Source organism: Gopherus evgoodei, chromosome 1 (genome assembly GCF_007399415.2).
Source record: "Gopherus evgoodei ecotype Sinaloan lineage chromosome 1, rGopEvg1_v1.p, whole genome shotgun sequence".
Taxonomy (NCBI): Eukaryota; Metazoa; Chordata; order Testudines; family Testudinidae; genus Gopherus; species Gopherus evgoodei.
The window spans coordinates 148,310,723-148,327,335 of record NC_044322.1 but is presented as its reverse complement, the minus strand read 5'-3'; the positions used below and the strand labels follow the sequence as shown (position 1 = coordinate 148,327,335).

The window sequence follows — 16,613 nt, the reverse complement described above, 5'->3', positions numbered from 1 at the left end:
TTTTTACACTTCATTTGCCATTTCTATTTTCCTCACTAGGATTTAACTTCCATTTTTTAAAGGATGCCCTTTTGCCTCCGTTAGGGTATACACCCGCAAATCTGAACTCTGGGGAAGAGATGTGAGAACCCATATGAAAGACCCCCTAAACTTATCTTTTACCAGTCTTCTGCCTTGAACAAATGGTGCTGCCACCACCAAGTGATTTTCACAAATATTCAGGGAAAGATCACTCGGAATCCCTATCCCCCCAAGACTTTTCACCCCCTTTCCTGGGGAGGCTTGAGAATAAAATACCAACCAGTTGCCTTATCAATGTGAGCACAGACCAAACCCTTGTTTAAGGGCTTTGGAACCAAAGGATTCTTTAAAAAAAAGGTAAATATTATTAAAAAAGAAAGAAACATCTGAAAACTCAGGCTTTAGGGATTAAACACCAAAATAACTTTCTTGGGGTTCAGCTTAAAGGTTACAATTAAAAAAAAAGCACCTGGGGTTAGCACAGAGGAATCCACAAACCAAAACAATCAAAGGTTCCGAATCACATCTGCCTTAACTTTTCCTGTGTTACTTACATGTCTGGGGTTCCAAATGAGGAGTTTCTAGGTATGATACTGATGATTTATCATACCTGTCATAAAGCTTACAGCTTGTCGCTGCCTTCCCCTCTGTCCAGCCCCAGAGACAAAGAACAACCCCCACCCACACACACACAGCAGTTTTTCCAATTTGAAAGGGTACAGGCACCCTATTGGTTCCCCTGGTCAGGTGCCAACTTCTCTTTACCCTTTACAGGTAAGGCAACTAGAGTACAGCTGCTAAGGAGGATTCTATAGCTACTGACTGGCTGGTTGTCCATAAAAGGGAACTCCCTGCCCCACCATTGATCACAGCCTCTCATTGCTTCTTTTACTTTGTTGTTTAGCCACTGTGGCTCTTTTTGGGTTCTCCGTGTTTTTTAATTTGGAGTATACATTTAAGTTGAGCCTCTATTATGGTGTCTTCAAAAAGTTTCTACACAGCTTGCACAGATTTCACTTTTGGCATTGTACCCTTTTAATTTGTTTAACTAACCTCCTCATTTTTGTGTAGTTTCCCTTTCTGAAATTAAACGCTACAGTATTAGGCTGCTGTGATTTTTCCTGCCACAAGGATATTAAATTTAATTATATTATGGTCACTATTACCAAGCGTTCCAGCTATATGCACCTCTTGGACCAGATCCTGCGCTCCACTTAGGACTAAATCAAGAATTGCCTCTCCTCTGGTGCATTCCAGGACAAGCTGCTCCAAGAAGCAGTCATTCAAGATGTCAAGAAACTTTATCTCTGCATCTTGTCCTGAGGTGACATGTACCCAGTCAATATAGGGATAATTTGAATCCCCCATTATTATTATTATTATTGAGTTTTTTTATTTTAATAGCCTCTCTAATCTGCCTGAACATTTCACAGTCACTATCACCATCCTGGTCAGGTGATTGGTAACATATCCCTACTGCTATATTCTTATTATTGGAGCATGGAATTTCTATCCATAGAGATTCTATGGTATAGTCTGATTCGTTTACGATTTTTACTACATTTGATTCTACACTTTCTTTCACATATAATGCCACTCCCGCACCAGAACGACCTGTTCTGTCCTTCCGATATATTTTGTACCCTGGTATTACTGTATCCCATTGATTATCCTCGTTCCACCAAGTTACTGTGATGCCTATTATATCAGTAGCCTCATTTAACATGAGGCACTCTAGTTCATCTTATTATTTAGACTTCTAGCATTGGTATAGAAGCACTTTAAAAACTGGTCTCCTTTTAACTGTCTGCCATTACATGATGTAATTGAATGAGAATCTTTTTTATTTGACTGTTTCTGATCAGACCCTGCATGTATTTTATCATTTTCCATCCTCTTGTTCTCACTAGGACATAGAGATTTTCTATTAATAGATCCTCCCCTAAGGGATGTCCGAAACATGTGCTCCTCCGCACCTGCTGGCTTTCCCCCTGCCCATAGTTTAAAAACTGCTCTATGACCTTTTTAATTTTAAGTGCCAGCAATCTGGTTCCATTTTGGTTTAGGTGGAGCCCATCCTTCCTGTTTAGGCTCCTCCTTTCCCCAAAGTTTCCACAGTTCCCGAATAAATCTAACCCCCTCCTCCCTACACCATCATCTCAACCACGCATTGAGACTCTGCAGTTCTGCCTGTCTAACTGGCCCTGTGTGTGGAACTGGGAGCATCTTTCATAAGTGCAATACTTTACATTTGTCTTTGTTGACTTTCATCCTATTTGTTTCAGACCATTTCTCCAGTTTGTCAATATCATTGTGAATTCTATTCCTGTCCTCCAAAGTGCTTGTAACGCCTCTCAGCTTGGTACTGGCTGCAAACTTTACAAGTATACTTTCTAGGCCACTATCCAAATCATGTATGACAATATTGAATAGAACCAGACCCAGGACAGACTCCTGTGGGAACCTACTCTATATGCCCTTCCAGCTTGATTGTAGTTGAGTAGGATTTCCTGAGCAGTTATGCACCCACCTTAGAGTAGGTTTGTCTAGGCTGTATTTCCCTAGTTTATCAGAAAGTATCACTTGCTAAGTCGAGATATATGACATCTACTGTGGGGGTTCTCAAACTGGGGGTCAGGACCCCTCAGGGGGTCGTGAGGTTATTGCATGGGGGCCCGTGAGCTGTCAGCCTCCACCCCAAACCCCGCTTTGCATCCAGCATTTATAATGGTGTTAAATATATTTAAAACATTTTTAATTTGGGGGGGATCACACTCAGATCTTGCTATTTAAAAGAGGTCACCCGTACAAAAGTTTGAGAATCACTGATCTACTGCTTCCCCCCAATCCACAAGGCTTGTTACCCTGTCAAAGGAGGCTATTAGGTTGGTTGGACATGATTGATTCTTGACAAATCCATGCTAACTGTTAGTTATAACCTTATCATCTAGGCGCTTACAAATTGATGGATGATTTGCTCCGTTATCATTCTGGGTACTGAAGTTAATCTGAGGGGTCTACAGTTAGGAATCTCTCCTGTCCTCCACAAGTTCTCAAAAATAAGTGCTATTGGCTCAGAGATCTCTTCAGCCAGTCCTTTAAGTATTCTAGGATGTATTTTGTCAGGCCCTGCTGACTTGAAGGTATGTAAATTGTCTAAATAACTCTGAATTTGCACTTTCTCTATTTTAGCCTCAGATCCTAGACCATTTACACTGATGTTCATTAGGTTAGTCGCCTGATCACTACCAACCTCTTTGGTAAAAACTGACACAAAAAAGGTATTGAACATATTTAATAATATGGCAGAAGGTGAGTTTGTAGAAGACATAATTGTTTAAGATGACAGATGGTATGCAAACAACATAATAGGAAGATGAAAAAGCATATAAAATACATAAGTCCAGATTTACCCAAACCTGGTAAAAGGTAGTGAAATTTCAACTTCCCGTGCCAGGTTGATTGCCCTTTTTGTGATGATGGGGGTATGCCACCCCCTACCCTTCCCTTCCTCAAGGTGTCAATTGGGTGATAGCATCTTTAAATCTCACCCAGTGTGTTATAGGAGCTCTGCTGGCAGAGGCTACTGAGCCTAGTACCCACTTCCCAGCTCTGTTGTCCTCTGTGCCCCATAGTGTAGGGGAAGTTGCACCTCTTCACCCCCTTCCTTAAGGAAACTGGCATCCAGCCTGAGGTTAATTTAGCACTGGGAATGCAAATAATGAAGACTGGCATAAACAGAGGTATTTCCATCATATAATTCCCAGTTGATGCCAGTGTAACCCCCTATATTTATGTGCCCCCCTCCTTTGGGAATTCCCCCCAGCCTTGCCTTTCTCTTAGGGAAGTCCCACCCCTGCCCGGCCCCATACCACTCTCCCGGGGGAAGAGCCCCGTGGGCCCCTCCCGCAGAGAGATTGGGGGAAAGTCTACGGGGACTCTCGGGTGTGAAACTGCCTGTCTGTCAACACGTGGCCTCAGGTTCCGCGCGGCGCTGGAGTCAAAGGTCCCTTCTGCAAACTTGCGGATTTAACAAGCGCTGTGCGGAGCCCTTCCCGGCGCCTGCGGGCAGAGGCAGGCGGCAGCATCCAGCGCTCCCGGGGAGAGGCGCGTGGCAGCTTAGCCCCTCGCCCCACTTCAGAGAGCGCCGCCCGAAAGGGGAGGCGGGAGGAGCGGGTGCAAAATGTTGGGTCTCCCCTCCCACACACACACACACCTGAAAGCAAAGCGGGGAGCGATCCGCGAGCAAGGCCGGAGAATACAGCCCTGAAGCCAGGCGAGACCTGGAGCCGGCAGCTCGCAGGCTCCCTCTAGCCACCGCAGCTCCAGCAGAGGAGGTGAGCGAGAGCAGCAGCAGCAGGATTTTTTTTCTCTCTCTCTCTTTCTCAGCCAGTAATGAGCGTCTGCCCCCTGGCACGGCTGAGCCACAGCGCGGCTGCACACACGCGCACACGGTATAAATACGTGAAGGGAGAAGCGGCGGGAGCTCCCCGTCTGGCTCAGCCCAGCAGGCAGGAGGGGACCCTCCCCCCCGGCGCCATGGCGTGCGTGGCCGGCTGCCGCTGCTGCACGGAGCGCAGGAGGCAGAGCAGCATCCTCTATAACATCCTCAAGAGCGAGGAGCGGCCGGAGGCAGCGCAGCAGCCGCCGCCGCAGGAGCCTCCGGGGCCGGGCTGCTCGTGCGGCTCGCGGCGGCGCGTGGCCCTGCGCAGCCCGCAGGTGGCGGGCAAGGCGGCCTCGGCCGTGCTGGTGAAGACCCTGCGCTTCGTCAAGAGCGTGCCCTGCTTCCAGGAGCTGCCGCTGGACGAGCAGCTGGTGCTGGTGCGCAGCTGCTGGGCTCCCCTGCTGGTGCTGGGGCTGGCCCAGGAGCGGGTGCACTTCGAGACGGTGGAGACCGCGGAGCCCAGCATGCTGCAGCGGATATTAACCGACCGGCGGCAGGAGCAGCAAGGGCAGCAGCACCCCGACAGCAGCAGCCCGCAGCTGCCCTCGGCCGGCGAGATCCAGACCATCAAAGGCTTCCTGGCCAAGTGCTGGAGCCTGGACATCAGCACCAAGGAGTACGCCTACCTCAAGGGGACTGTGCTCTTCAACCCGGGTGAGTAACCGGGCGTGCTGCCGCCGCCTCGGGGAAGGGGATTCCCCCTTCAGCTGCACCTCCTGGGCATTCCCCCATTTGATCCCTTTGCCTAGTGGGGTAGAAAAGAGAGCGGGACTGGAGGGCGGTTGATTGAAGAAGCTGACAGCATTTTAGGCAAGGGGAAACTTTTGAAAGGTGGCGCTTTTTTTTATTTTTCTCTTTCCTGTTGAAGGGGGCTTTGCATTACATGCATTCAGCGGAAGGAAAGGGAGGAGGATAGACCTGCCGCCTGGTCAGGTTTGCCCAGGATTGGCTCTTTTTGGAGAAGGCTGTCCCATGTTATGGGCTCAGATCAGCCTGGGGTCCTGGTTTATTTCCTACTTCAGAGGTGGCAATCCTAGAAGAATGGCAGATTATCTTTTTTCCCCTTACTGGTCCAACCTCCCAATAATTAGAAAACTTTGGCCTAGGCTGCACTAGAAAATTAGGTTGGTTTAACTACATCACTCCAGCGTGTGAAAAATCCACACCTCTAAGCAGCATAGACCATAAACCAACCTAAGACCCAGTGATTCTTCTACCTAGCTAGGGCATCTCAGGGAACTAGATTAACTACAGCAACAGGGGAACTCAGCCTATGAGCAAAGGTAGTGTCTACATTGAAGCAGCTGTGCTGCTTTAGCATTTTAAGTGTAGACAAGTACTTTGCATGCTTGGGGAGAGAGGGGAAGAGGAGATGGTGCTGTGGGGTCCTTTTCAGGTAGAGATCGCTTTGTCCAGTTTAATTAGAGTCTGAAAGCCACTGGTACTAAATGACCTGGCTTATGTGGTGGGCAGTATACATTTATCTAGCTTTCATCCTAGTAAAAAATCTCTCCTCTTTCCTGTTCATCTAGGCATTTGATGAGGCTCTTTCCAGTTACAATTCATACATGACTAATAACTAGCTAGAGTGCTTTTTATTTTTTGTTAAATAATTTCCTCTGAGGATTACACTACCTGTGCACTTTCTTTGTTACAAAAGATTAATCCATGGAAGTTGGTTAGTGATAGTAATAGACAATAGTCACTGTCATATCAGAGGGGTAGCCGTGTTAGTCTGGATCTGTAAAAGTAGCAAAGAGTCCTGTGGCAATTTATAGACTAACAGACGTTTCGGAGCATGAGCTTTCGTGGGTGAATACTCACTTCATCAGATGCCTCCGAAGTGGGTATTCACCCACGAAAGCTCATGCTCCAAAACGTCTTGTTAGTCTATAAGGTGCCACAGGACTCTTTGCTGCTTTTAATAGTCACTGTATTTTTCTTTCTGAACTTGCAACTTTGCAAATTCAACTGCTGCACCACAAGTCATACAGTAAGCATTATGGTTTGGTTAATTAAAATAATCACATGGTAATTCATAACTGTGGTTAAGAAAACTTAATGGATCAAAGTGTGCTTGACAATTTTTTATTCTTTGACAACTTTAACATAGCAAGATTTAGAAACAATCTGGTTAGATTAAATGTATATATGTATGTTTAAAAAGCAGTATTTTTTATATAATCTCACAATAGTCAGAAGTTTGTTAGCAGTTGATTTTTATTTTTAAAAACTTACCTGAAATAGAATCGCTTGTTGTGCTCAGATATACTACTGGAATGTTTTAATTAATATTGTCAAATTTAGACCAAGAGGAAAGGTACTGAATTTGCAAACAACTTCACTCTCCTATTTTGTTTGCTTTCTAACTAAACATCCTATAACATCTTGGAGTTAACTTGTTTATCACCCGCAATCTGGCGCTCGTTCCAGTGTAGCTGTCAGCAAGACACATTAATAGGAACAGAGCATTTCCTAGTGGTCAACAAGTTATTAGCAAACTTGTTCCTTTTATTATCTTTACTATTATATGGTATATTTGGCGCCTTGAAGATCGTTACTGGTAACAGTCCATACTGGTTGTCCATATTTTATCACCTACAAATTATATATCTTAAAGATATGAATATTGGAAAATATTGTTGCAATCTAAATTTGTTGTTGCATAACAGAGTAGCACTGCATGTCCAGAACAGCAATGTGGTGAGATTTTGGATTGCACTGGTAAAATCTGTGCATATCTATGTGCATGTTGGATATAATAAAATCTCTAGCTGACTCATTTTAATGCAGAAAGGTAATTGCATTTGGCTTGTTCCTCATCTAAGAAACTTAATATTGATGTTTATGAGTTTCCAGTTAGCTGGCATGCTGCAGGATGGCCAACTTCCATGAGTTGTTTTATAGATAAAAACTTTGTAAACGGACATTTAGTTTCCGGTTTTTTTTCTTTCAGATCTGCCAGGGCTGCAGTGTGTACAGTATATCCAGGGACTGCAGAGGGAAGCACAGCAAGCTCTAAATGAACATGTCAGACTGATTCATCAAGGGGACCAGGCCAGATTTGCCAAGCTGAATGTTGTTCTTTCCTTGCTAAGATCCATTAATGCTAACGTAATTGCTGAACTATTCTTTAAGCCCATCATTGGAACAGTGAACATGGATGACATGCTGCTGGAGATGCTTTGTGCAAAGTTATAAAGGCATGTATACAAATAAATCCATTACTAAGGAATTCCTAGGGCAGAATAGTGTGAAGTACTGTAAATAAACTAACTTATTCTTTTACATAGATAGTATTTTTGTATTCAATAATAAAATATTCAAGTTCTGACATTTAATTTTTATTAAACTTATTGTTTTCAGAATAGGATGTACAGCCATGAAAATATGTCTTTTAAACCATTAATGAAGAGTTTTAGTTTCCAAAGTGAGATGAATATTCTCTGTCTTTGAATGAAGGTCACGCTGATCTCTGTTTTGTTTTCAAAATGAGCAACCCCCACTTTTCCCCAAAGCATTGTTGTTTTACATTTTAACACATTTATTTGGAAAGCCAAAAACAGGATAAGAGAGCGAAATTATTTTGCACACTTCAGTTACATTAAAAAAGATACCTTAGTCACAGCAGTCTTTATAGTAGAAATGTGGGACTTATCCATAACCACTGAAGTCAGTAAAGTCTTTCTGTTGACTTTATCAGGCTTTTGATCAGGTCTATTGAATAGTTGAGAGACTCATTTACCTGTACATTGAGAAATTGACCAGAATAGCTATTGCATAATAAATTGTTCGGCAATAGTTATTCTGGAATAGCTTCTTGTGTGGACACTATATTGTGAAATAAAGTCACTTTATTCTGGAATAATTACTATGGTTCCAAAACAGAGTAATTATTCTGGACAAAAATCACTGTTCATTACCATAAAAATTACTCCACAATAGCTATTCCAGTCAATTTTTCCATGTAGACAAGCCCTTAGATAATGTGTTGCAAACATTTCAAAATTGATTGTTAAGAGGAATTCAGATACTTCCAAAGCATGTGGCAAAATATTAAATTTAACATATGTTGGACTCTGGGGAAAAAGAACTATGAACTGGTCTACATTGGGAGGTGTGGGGGGGTTGATCCAAGTTAAGCTACATTATTCAGGTAGCTGAAGTTGCTCAAGTCGATGTACTTAGATCGACTTACTGTGGTGTCTTCACCACGATGAGTCGACTGCTGCCGCTCCCCTGTCAATTCCCCCTGTGCCTCTTGCCAAGATGGAGTACAGAAGTCGATGGGAGAGCACTCAGGGATCAATTTATCGTGTCTAGTCTAGACGTGATAAAGTGATCCGTGCAGGATCGATCACTGCCTGCCGATCTGGATGGTACTGAAGATATACCCTCAGTCTTCTAAACACAGCAAACTCTTTACAAAGCCCCAAGAAATATTGGTAGACCTCAGTTGATTTGTTTCCCCCACTATGCATTTGCTATAAAAACTAGAATTCAGTGAGCCAAATTCTGATCTTGGGTCCACCTGTGGAAACATAAAATTACTCCACTGAAAGTATGGAGTTACTCTGGATTTCCATCACTGTTACCGCAATCAGAATCTGGTCCACTGTGCTTAGTAACCTATACATGTCTCACTTAGATTTTAAATTCATTTTCCTTATTTGCTTGTCTTAGCATATTGACTGTGCCCTCAATATTCTTATGTTCCTTTTCTGCTAGTTTGTTTATATTATCAAGGACAAATCAAAGTCTGAAAATGGAGGTGAAAAAAAAGACTTGTTAGATCATGTAGTCCACCTTTCTGCTAATGTGACTAGTTCCCTATAGCAGATCATTCCTGTTCTCTGATCTCACCCAGTCCGAGCACTCTTCAGAAAAAGTTGAAAAGGCATATAACCTTAAGGCCCCATTCCATGCTAGGACAATAACCTACTGCTGACAATGGCTGCCTACAATAAGTTCTCCTGGCCATTGAAAATGGGTTTGTTTTAATGTAGAGTGGGGAGTGAGGAAACAAAAGAACCATTTTCAACAGGGAAAGTATGATAATTATCAAATACTATGCTGAAGGCAGTTTTGGCCAATCTATATTATTAGCTAGGCACTTCCAATTCCTACTGAAGAGGAGAGCTGGTATGGTCAGAGGAAACATGTTGGTGACAGTCATTATTGGCAATGGATCATTTTCCTAGTTATAATGTTAGTTTTCTTACAGATTTTTTTGAGCTAAATACCATTTTACCAGCAAGATTTAATGACAAAACTAACTATAATGAGGGAGTTACAGCTCAAAAACTAATGCTCAAAATGTAAAAGCAGCAAAGAATCCTGTCCTCTCTTGGTTTTCACACCTCAACTGCTAGAACAGGGCCTCATCCTCCCCGATTGAACTGACCTCGTTATCTCTAGCTTGCTTGCTAGCATATATATACCTGCCCCTGGAAATTTCCACTACATGCATCTGAGGAAGTGGGTATTCACCCACGAAAGCTCATGCTCCGAAACGTCTGTTAGTCTATAAGGTGCCCCAGGATTCTTTGCTGCTTTTACAGATCCAGACTAACACGGCTACCCCTCTGATGCTCAAAATGTGTTTCTTACAAAATGGAATTAAAAAGAGACGAGGTGGGGGAAGTAATATCTTCTATTGGACCAACTTCTGTTGGTGAAAGCAACAAGCTCTCAAGCTATGCAGACCTGAAGAAACTTCTGTGTAGCTCAAAAGCTTGTCTCTTTCAGCAACAGAAGTTGATCCAATAAAAGATATTACCTCACCCGCCTTGTTTCTCTAATATCCTGGGACCAACACGGCTACAACACTGCAAACAAAAAGGTAGATTAAAACATATCATGAAATGATTTTTTTCAACTTTAAGTGGTTTGGGTTGGGGCTTATATTGCTTCTGTTACTGTGGGTTTTCTATTTATTAAAAGGAACTCTTTCAACAAAAATAATGGTCTTGTTGGTGATTAGCCGTTACACAGCCAGTCAAGGAAGGTCCCATCCTATACCCACTTAGAGCTGGCTGTGTAAGGGGTGGCTGTTAGAGCTGGTTGCATTGAAAAGGGCCTCTTTGGATTGGTTTAAAATTTTCTGTTTTTCTAACAAAATTGGGAAAGAAAAACATTTTGTTGTTTTTCCTTCTCCTTCCCCTGCCAATTCTCTCCTGCTTTTCCAGTAGCAAGTGTGTGTGGGGGGGGAGGGAGTGAAGCACTTCAGCTCAATTTTCTTCCATCTAAACAAAGCCAATCACTTGATGGAACTGAAACTTTATGTAATAACTTCTCCTAATGCCATGTGTTTTGTAAAACCTCTTAAACCCTAAGGGTGTTCCTAGCTCTCGTGAAAGTTGTTGTGGGGGTGGGGGGCAGCTCACAGAGTCTTTGTTAACCCCAACCTCGGTACATCCTATTTAAGGGCCAGGGATAATCAGAGTCCCTGTGCCCAGAGAAAGGCAGGGACTGTTCTCTGCATTCCCCTACTGGGGCATAAATTGTCCTAAAGATGGTAGGGCAGAGGGGAAGGCCCTGTATCCCAACCAGCAGAGTTGGCCAGGAGGAGCAGTCTGCATCATAGATGCTGACTCTGTGGCTGGAGCACTCACAGAAAAACAAACAAAAAAAAATGGGTGCTCAGCACCCACCCAGCCACAGCTGTTTGGTATCTCAGAGAAGGGCTTATGAGAGGGCAGAGAGCAGCAGCCTCAGGGAGGGGGTGGAGCAGGTGTGAGATGAGGCAGAGCCAGAGCAGGACCTTGGGGGAGGGGGGCCAAGGCCTTGTACCAGAGCTAGGATGGAGCACCCCCTCAGGGAAAAGTAAAACAACACCTATGGTCTGCATCCAAATGGATTATTATTTGTAGTAATATTATTACTGGAGTGCCAATGATCTCCAATCATGGACCAGGACCCCATTGTGCCAGGTGCTGTATAAACACAGAACAAAAAGTTCCTCCCTGAAAGAGTGATAGCACAGCTTGCACACTACAGAGCTTTGGCAGGGGCTGTGTCTCCTTAGAGGCAATCTCCTCTGGAGCTTCCTCAGGAGAGAGGTTGCTCTGCACCACTTAGGGTATGGCTACACTTGAAACTTCAAAGCACTGCCACGGGAGTGCTTTGAAGTGTGAGTGTGGTCTCCCAGCGCTGCGCATACTCCACCTCCTCATGGGGATTAGCTTGCAGTGCTGGGAGCTGTGCTCCCAGCGCTGCGGCACTGTTTACACTGAGGCTTTACAGCGCTGTATCTTGCAGCGCTCGGGGGATGTTTTTTTCACACCCCTGAGGGCTTGTCTACATCAGAAAGTTGCAGCGCTGGTGAGGGAGTTACAGCGCTGCAACTTTGAAGGTGTACACATCTGCAGGGCACCACCAGCGCTGCAACTCCCTGTTTGCAGCGCTGGCCGTACTCCCGTTTTGTCTCGGGTGTAGAGGATCCAGCGCTGGTGATCCAGCGCTGGTAATCCAATGTAGACAGTTACCAGCGCTTTTCTTGACTTCCGTGGAAGGAGGAAGCCTCTGGTAATCAAGCTGGTTTCCTTTCCCGGTTTGCTCTCTCGGTCCCGGAGCCACCCAGCAAACCGCAGGGAAGGAGACCTGCTTGCTCGGGGTTCCGGGACCGAGAGAGCAAACCGGGAAAGGAGACCAGCTTCGCCGCGGTTTGCTCTCGCGTTCCCGGAGCCACCCAGCAAACCGCAGGGAAGGAGACCTGCTTGCTCGGGGTTCCGGGACCGAGAGAGCAAACCGGGAAAGGAAACCAGCTTCGCCGCGGTTTGCTCTCTTGGTCCCGGAACCCCGAGCAAGCAGGTCTCCTTCCCTGCGGTTTGCTGGGTGGCTCCGGGACCGAGAGAGCAAACCGCGGCGTTCCCGGTTTGCTCTCTCGGTCTCGGAACCCCGAGCAAGCAGGTCTCCTTCCCTGCGGTTTGCTGGGTGGCTCCGGGACCGAGAGAGCAAACCGCGGCGTTCCCGGTTTGCTCTCTCGGTCCCGGAACCCCGAGCAAGCAGGTCTCCTTCCCTGCGGTTTGCTGGGTGGCTCCGGGACCGAGAGAGCAAACCGCGGCGTTCCCGGTTTGCTCTCTCGGTCTCGGAACCCCGAGCAAGCAGGTCTCCTTCCCTGCGGTTTGCTGGGTGGCTCCGGGACCGAGAGAGCAAACCGCGGCGTTCCCGGTTTGCTCTCTCGGTCCCGGAACCCCGAGCAAGCAGGTCTCCTTCCCTGCGGTTTGCTGGCTGGCTCGGGGACCGAGAGAGCAAACCGCGGGGAAGCTGGTTTCCTTTCCCGGTTTGCTCTCTCGTCCCGGAACCCCCCTTGAAGCCGCCCAACAGCGCTGCAGTGTGGCCACATCTAACACCACTTGCAGCGCTGGTTGCTGTAAGTGTGGCCACTCTGCAGCGCTGGCCCTATACAGCTGTACTAATACAGCTGTAACAACCAGCGCTGCAAAATTTTAGATGTAGACATGGCCTGAGTGAGAAAGTTGCAGCGCTGTAAAGCACCAGTGTAGCCATGGCCTTAGTCCTGGCCTGTGTTTTAAAGGCACAGCCAGGTTTTAAGTTCCTAAGATAAACTGACAGCTAAATAGACCAAGAACAAATCTGTAAAATAGTTTGTATGAGCATAGAATAATTGGCTGTTTTCAAAGGCTTAATGCTCAAGAATGCTGGAATTTCTCTGTGTCTGTCTGTCTGTTCCATGGTAACTTTTGAATGCTGTATCTGATCAATTCCAAAAAATATCAAGGAATATTCTAGACATCAGTGGGAAGAATGCTATACATTTTGGGGAGGAATCGGGAAATGAGAGGCACAGGTTACCCTTTCCTCTGGTTAGCAGATCCACAGTTTGAAGTGCCTCTGCCATTGTCTATAGATCAGAGACCTGGCTGAAGGCAGCCATTAACACCTTTCAGCATAACAATTCCCTTAGCTCATCTCTGCCCATCTTCTCAATAGAGTTTAACTTCTTGACACCTTGAATGACATCTTCCAGACAGAGAACAGTAAGGGTGGGGGGAGTGCATACAGCCCCTAGCATGAGGGAAGGGGGCACACAGGATCCCTGACAGGAAGGCAATAGGAGGAACCTGATAGAGGGATGGGGGAGATTGGGGACACACAGCCTCCAGCTTAGGAGGCAAAAGGGAGAATAGAGGTCAGAGTCCCTGGGAGGGAGGGAAGAGGGATACACATAGAAACCTTGGTATGGGGGAGGGGAGATTAGGGGACTCTGGTATGGAAGGGAATGGAGTGCACAGAGTCCCTGCCATAATAATGGGAGAGAGAGAGTCCCTGGTATAGGGGAGGCAAAAATGAAAGGCACATAGAACTCCTGTTGGGAGGGGCAGATTGTAGGACCCTTGTATGGGGAGGAAGAAGGTGAGGGAAGAACACAGAGCCCCTGCCATGGGGGTAGAAAATGGAGAACCCTGGCATATGGTAGATAGGGAAGGAGGGCACACAGAGCCCCTGCAGTGAGAAGTAGTGGGGAAGGGGAGACACAGCCACTAGCATGAGAGATTGAGTGGGAGTTGTAGGCAGTCCCTGAATCACAGGGGGATCGGAGAATGGCATACAGGGACCTTGGAAGGTGTGGGGGAGGAAATGGAGGAATGCAAGGAGATCCTGGTGGGTGCAATGTGCTGTATCTGTAGAAACCGTGAAGTGTGCGACCCTTGAGTTGGCTTCCAAGGACGCCCTATAAGCCAACACCTTAGAAAATTGCATGAGAGATATGTGCATGCACACTAAATGGAAACATTTAAAATGTTTCTTGCATTTATGAAAATATGACATGGCAATTTTTTTTCCCTTCACAGATTTAGGTCTTTTTTAAAAAAATGCTCTATTAAATCACTTCATTCCTCGCACAAAGAGCTTCTGTTTCCTTGTGAAGGACCAAGGCCAGTCACTTAGGTATGAAAGGAACAAATACTGTCCCCAGTGCACAAGCCTATGGCAAGTAACCAGGCTGTATGCTAAGGAAGAATTTTGACAGACCTGAACACTCCATGGACACTAGTGCAGCCCCAACATTGCAAACCCTTCCGTGTAGTGTGCCCTCTTCACAGGGACGGTGGGGAGGGAACAGAGAAGCATGTGACTAGAGGCACCACATAGTAGCAAATCCATAAGACATGAGGCATGATGGTAGAACTACTGACCAGCAGGTGGTGACTGAGTGCAGAAGCCCACCAGAATGCTTCCCATTTAAGGGCTATGGAATTTATACATCCTGAGTTCAAAATCACTTCATTTTACAGAATACTGGGTGGGCAGAACAAGAGAACAGGTCTTCTAGCTACTGTGTTCTGCTCTAACTGCAAGTGGCAGAGGAGACCTGTTGGCAGCCTAGAAGAAATTACAATAGCTGGGTGTCATGGTCATAGGGAAATGTTTCCTGTCACTTTTGAGGGAGTAGGGGCGGGGAGGGGGAAGAGGAGACATTTTTGCACCAAAGACTGACACATGACTTTCTGTAGAAAGGGCTGGGTCAGCAGTCATACCAGGTTTCCTAGCGCAGTTCACTACTTACGACTGAGCCTGTTCTGTGAGAATACAATGAATGAGCCTTCTCATAATAGCATCCTGCACTCAGACAGACATCTACCTTACAGTAGGAATGAATCAACTCTGATGCATCCAGAAGCAATATTATAGAAACATCTGTCCAGGGCAGAGTCTAAGCCAAGTAAAAGGGCTATACCGTTAGGTGTGTTGGAGATGAGCCTACTAAAAGACTTCACAAATTATATTTCAATGTCCACATAGGCAGAGCATAGTAAATGTGTTGGTGTGGTTTTTTTTGTTTTGTTTTGTTTGTTTTTTACCAAAAAAAATCGACAAATTTTTTTGGGGAGAAGCTAGGCTCCCAGAAGAATGGCCTTCTTTATTTCTTTGGGTTTCTTAAATTATTCATGTTGTCTTATTGACTTTATAGGGGCTATATATGCCAGATCCACAGGATTGGGCTCACAACATGTATCTAAACAGTGTTCAGACATTTTGATAAAAACCGTTTCAAGGACAACACACCATTCTAATGCTAAACAATGTGTCAAAACATGGTGGGATTCTGAGGGAAACATCATCTTCTCGGCATTACAAGGATACAATCTCGTCCTTGGAAGTGCTTGTACTGCTCTGAAAAGCAGCTCTAGAAAAAAAACAACCCACAACAGGCTTAATTATCTGGACTGTTAGAATAATTGGAGTTGGGATACCTTCTCTAGAATGCTCCCAAAGGAACCAATATAAAAGATATAAATTAACATTCTAATATACATATTGACATTATTCCCAGGCACATTTCAATGAATCCATTATTCTCTCCCTAACATTGGTGCCCTGAGCACTGCTCTCCTCATAAGCACGTTTTCCCAGAGCTCCCATATTTCAGACATTTCAAACTGAAAGCAGCTTTTCCACCTATTTCATTTAGCAATCCTCATGGTGACCGTCCCTGCTAGATAAAATCACTACTATCCATTTTGCCCAGTAATAGCTATTGCCACCTACATCCACCTAGACACCCAGCTTTTCTAGCCAGGAGTGCAATGCTAGCAATAGTGAGTTTTTAATCACAAAGTACCATTCAGCCGGCGTTACTCTTGGGAGATACCCTTTCCTCGAAGAGATTTGAGAAAATAAAAATCAAAAGAAACCTCATATTTTCAGTGAACCTGGTTAAGAATGTTTCTTATAGATAAGAATTAAATGGTATTTATTCTTAATCTTCTGTTTTCTAGTTTAATGTATAACCTTTGTTCAGCTAATCTTTCCAATAGCTTATTTTAAACTTTTTATTTTTTTTTTGGCAGCAGTTTGCTCTTACAAATAAACTCTGGACACACAACACCAACTGAGCGATATCTATTTTGCACCGAAAGAAGAGGCCATGCAAATAAAGTGTGTATTTTCTGAAAGGAGTGTGTGTAGCGCATTGAATCTGTTATAAGTTGCCATTCATTTTTGTCTGTTTAAAGACAGAAGTACTTCCTCTAGTGCAGTGCTTCTCAAAGTGAGGCTGCCACTTGTTTAGAGAAAGCCCCTGGTGGGCCGGGCCGGTTTGTTTATCTGCTGCATCCGCAGGTTTGGCCGATCTTGGCTCCCACTGGCAGCAGTTTCGCCGCTCCAGGCCAATGGGAGC

The 16,613-nt window shown here is 45.1% G+C and overlaps 1 protein-coding gene across 3 annotated transcripts; it reads left to right on the top strand.

Annotated features, from left to right (window-relative positions):
- The first annotated feature begins 4,085 nt into the window (after positions 1–4,085).
- On the top strand, positions 4,086–16,362 carry NR0B1 (nuclear receptor subfamily 0 group B member 1). 3 transcript variants are annotated; one of them, XM_030552087.1, is made up of 3 exons: positions 4,086–5,119; positions 7,422–7,668; positions 16,285–16,362. In XM_030552087.1, exons 1-2 carry the CDS (start codon positions 4,417–4,419, stop codon positions 7,664–7,666), a joined length of 948 nt encoding a protein of 315 aa, XP_030407947.1. In that variant the 5' UTR covers positions 4,086–4,416; the 3' UTR covers positions 7,667–7,668; positions 16,285–16,362. The 3 variants fall into 3 exon arrangements, with proteins under 3 accessions (XP_030407947.1, XP_030407956.1, XP_030407965.1); XM_030552096.1 differs by having other exon boundaries at positions 16,288–16,361; XM_030552105.1 differs by lacking the exon at positions 16,285–16,362 and having other exon boundaries at positions 7,422–9,788.
- Positions 16,363–16,613: the final 251 nt, after the last annotated feature.

What these genes read in the sequence shown, in the direction of transcription:
- NR0B1 (XM_030552087.1), top strand. Translation starts at nt 4,417, where the DNA reads ATGAGCGTCTGCCCCCTGGCACGGCTGAGCCACAGCGCGGCTGCACAC. An exon ending in GACTGTGCTCTTCAACCCGG is followed by an intron (nt 5,120 to 7,421) that starts GTGAGTAACCGG and finishes TTTTTCTTTCAG; the next exon opens with ATCTGCCAGGGCTGCAGTGT.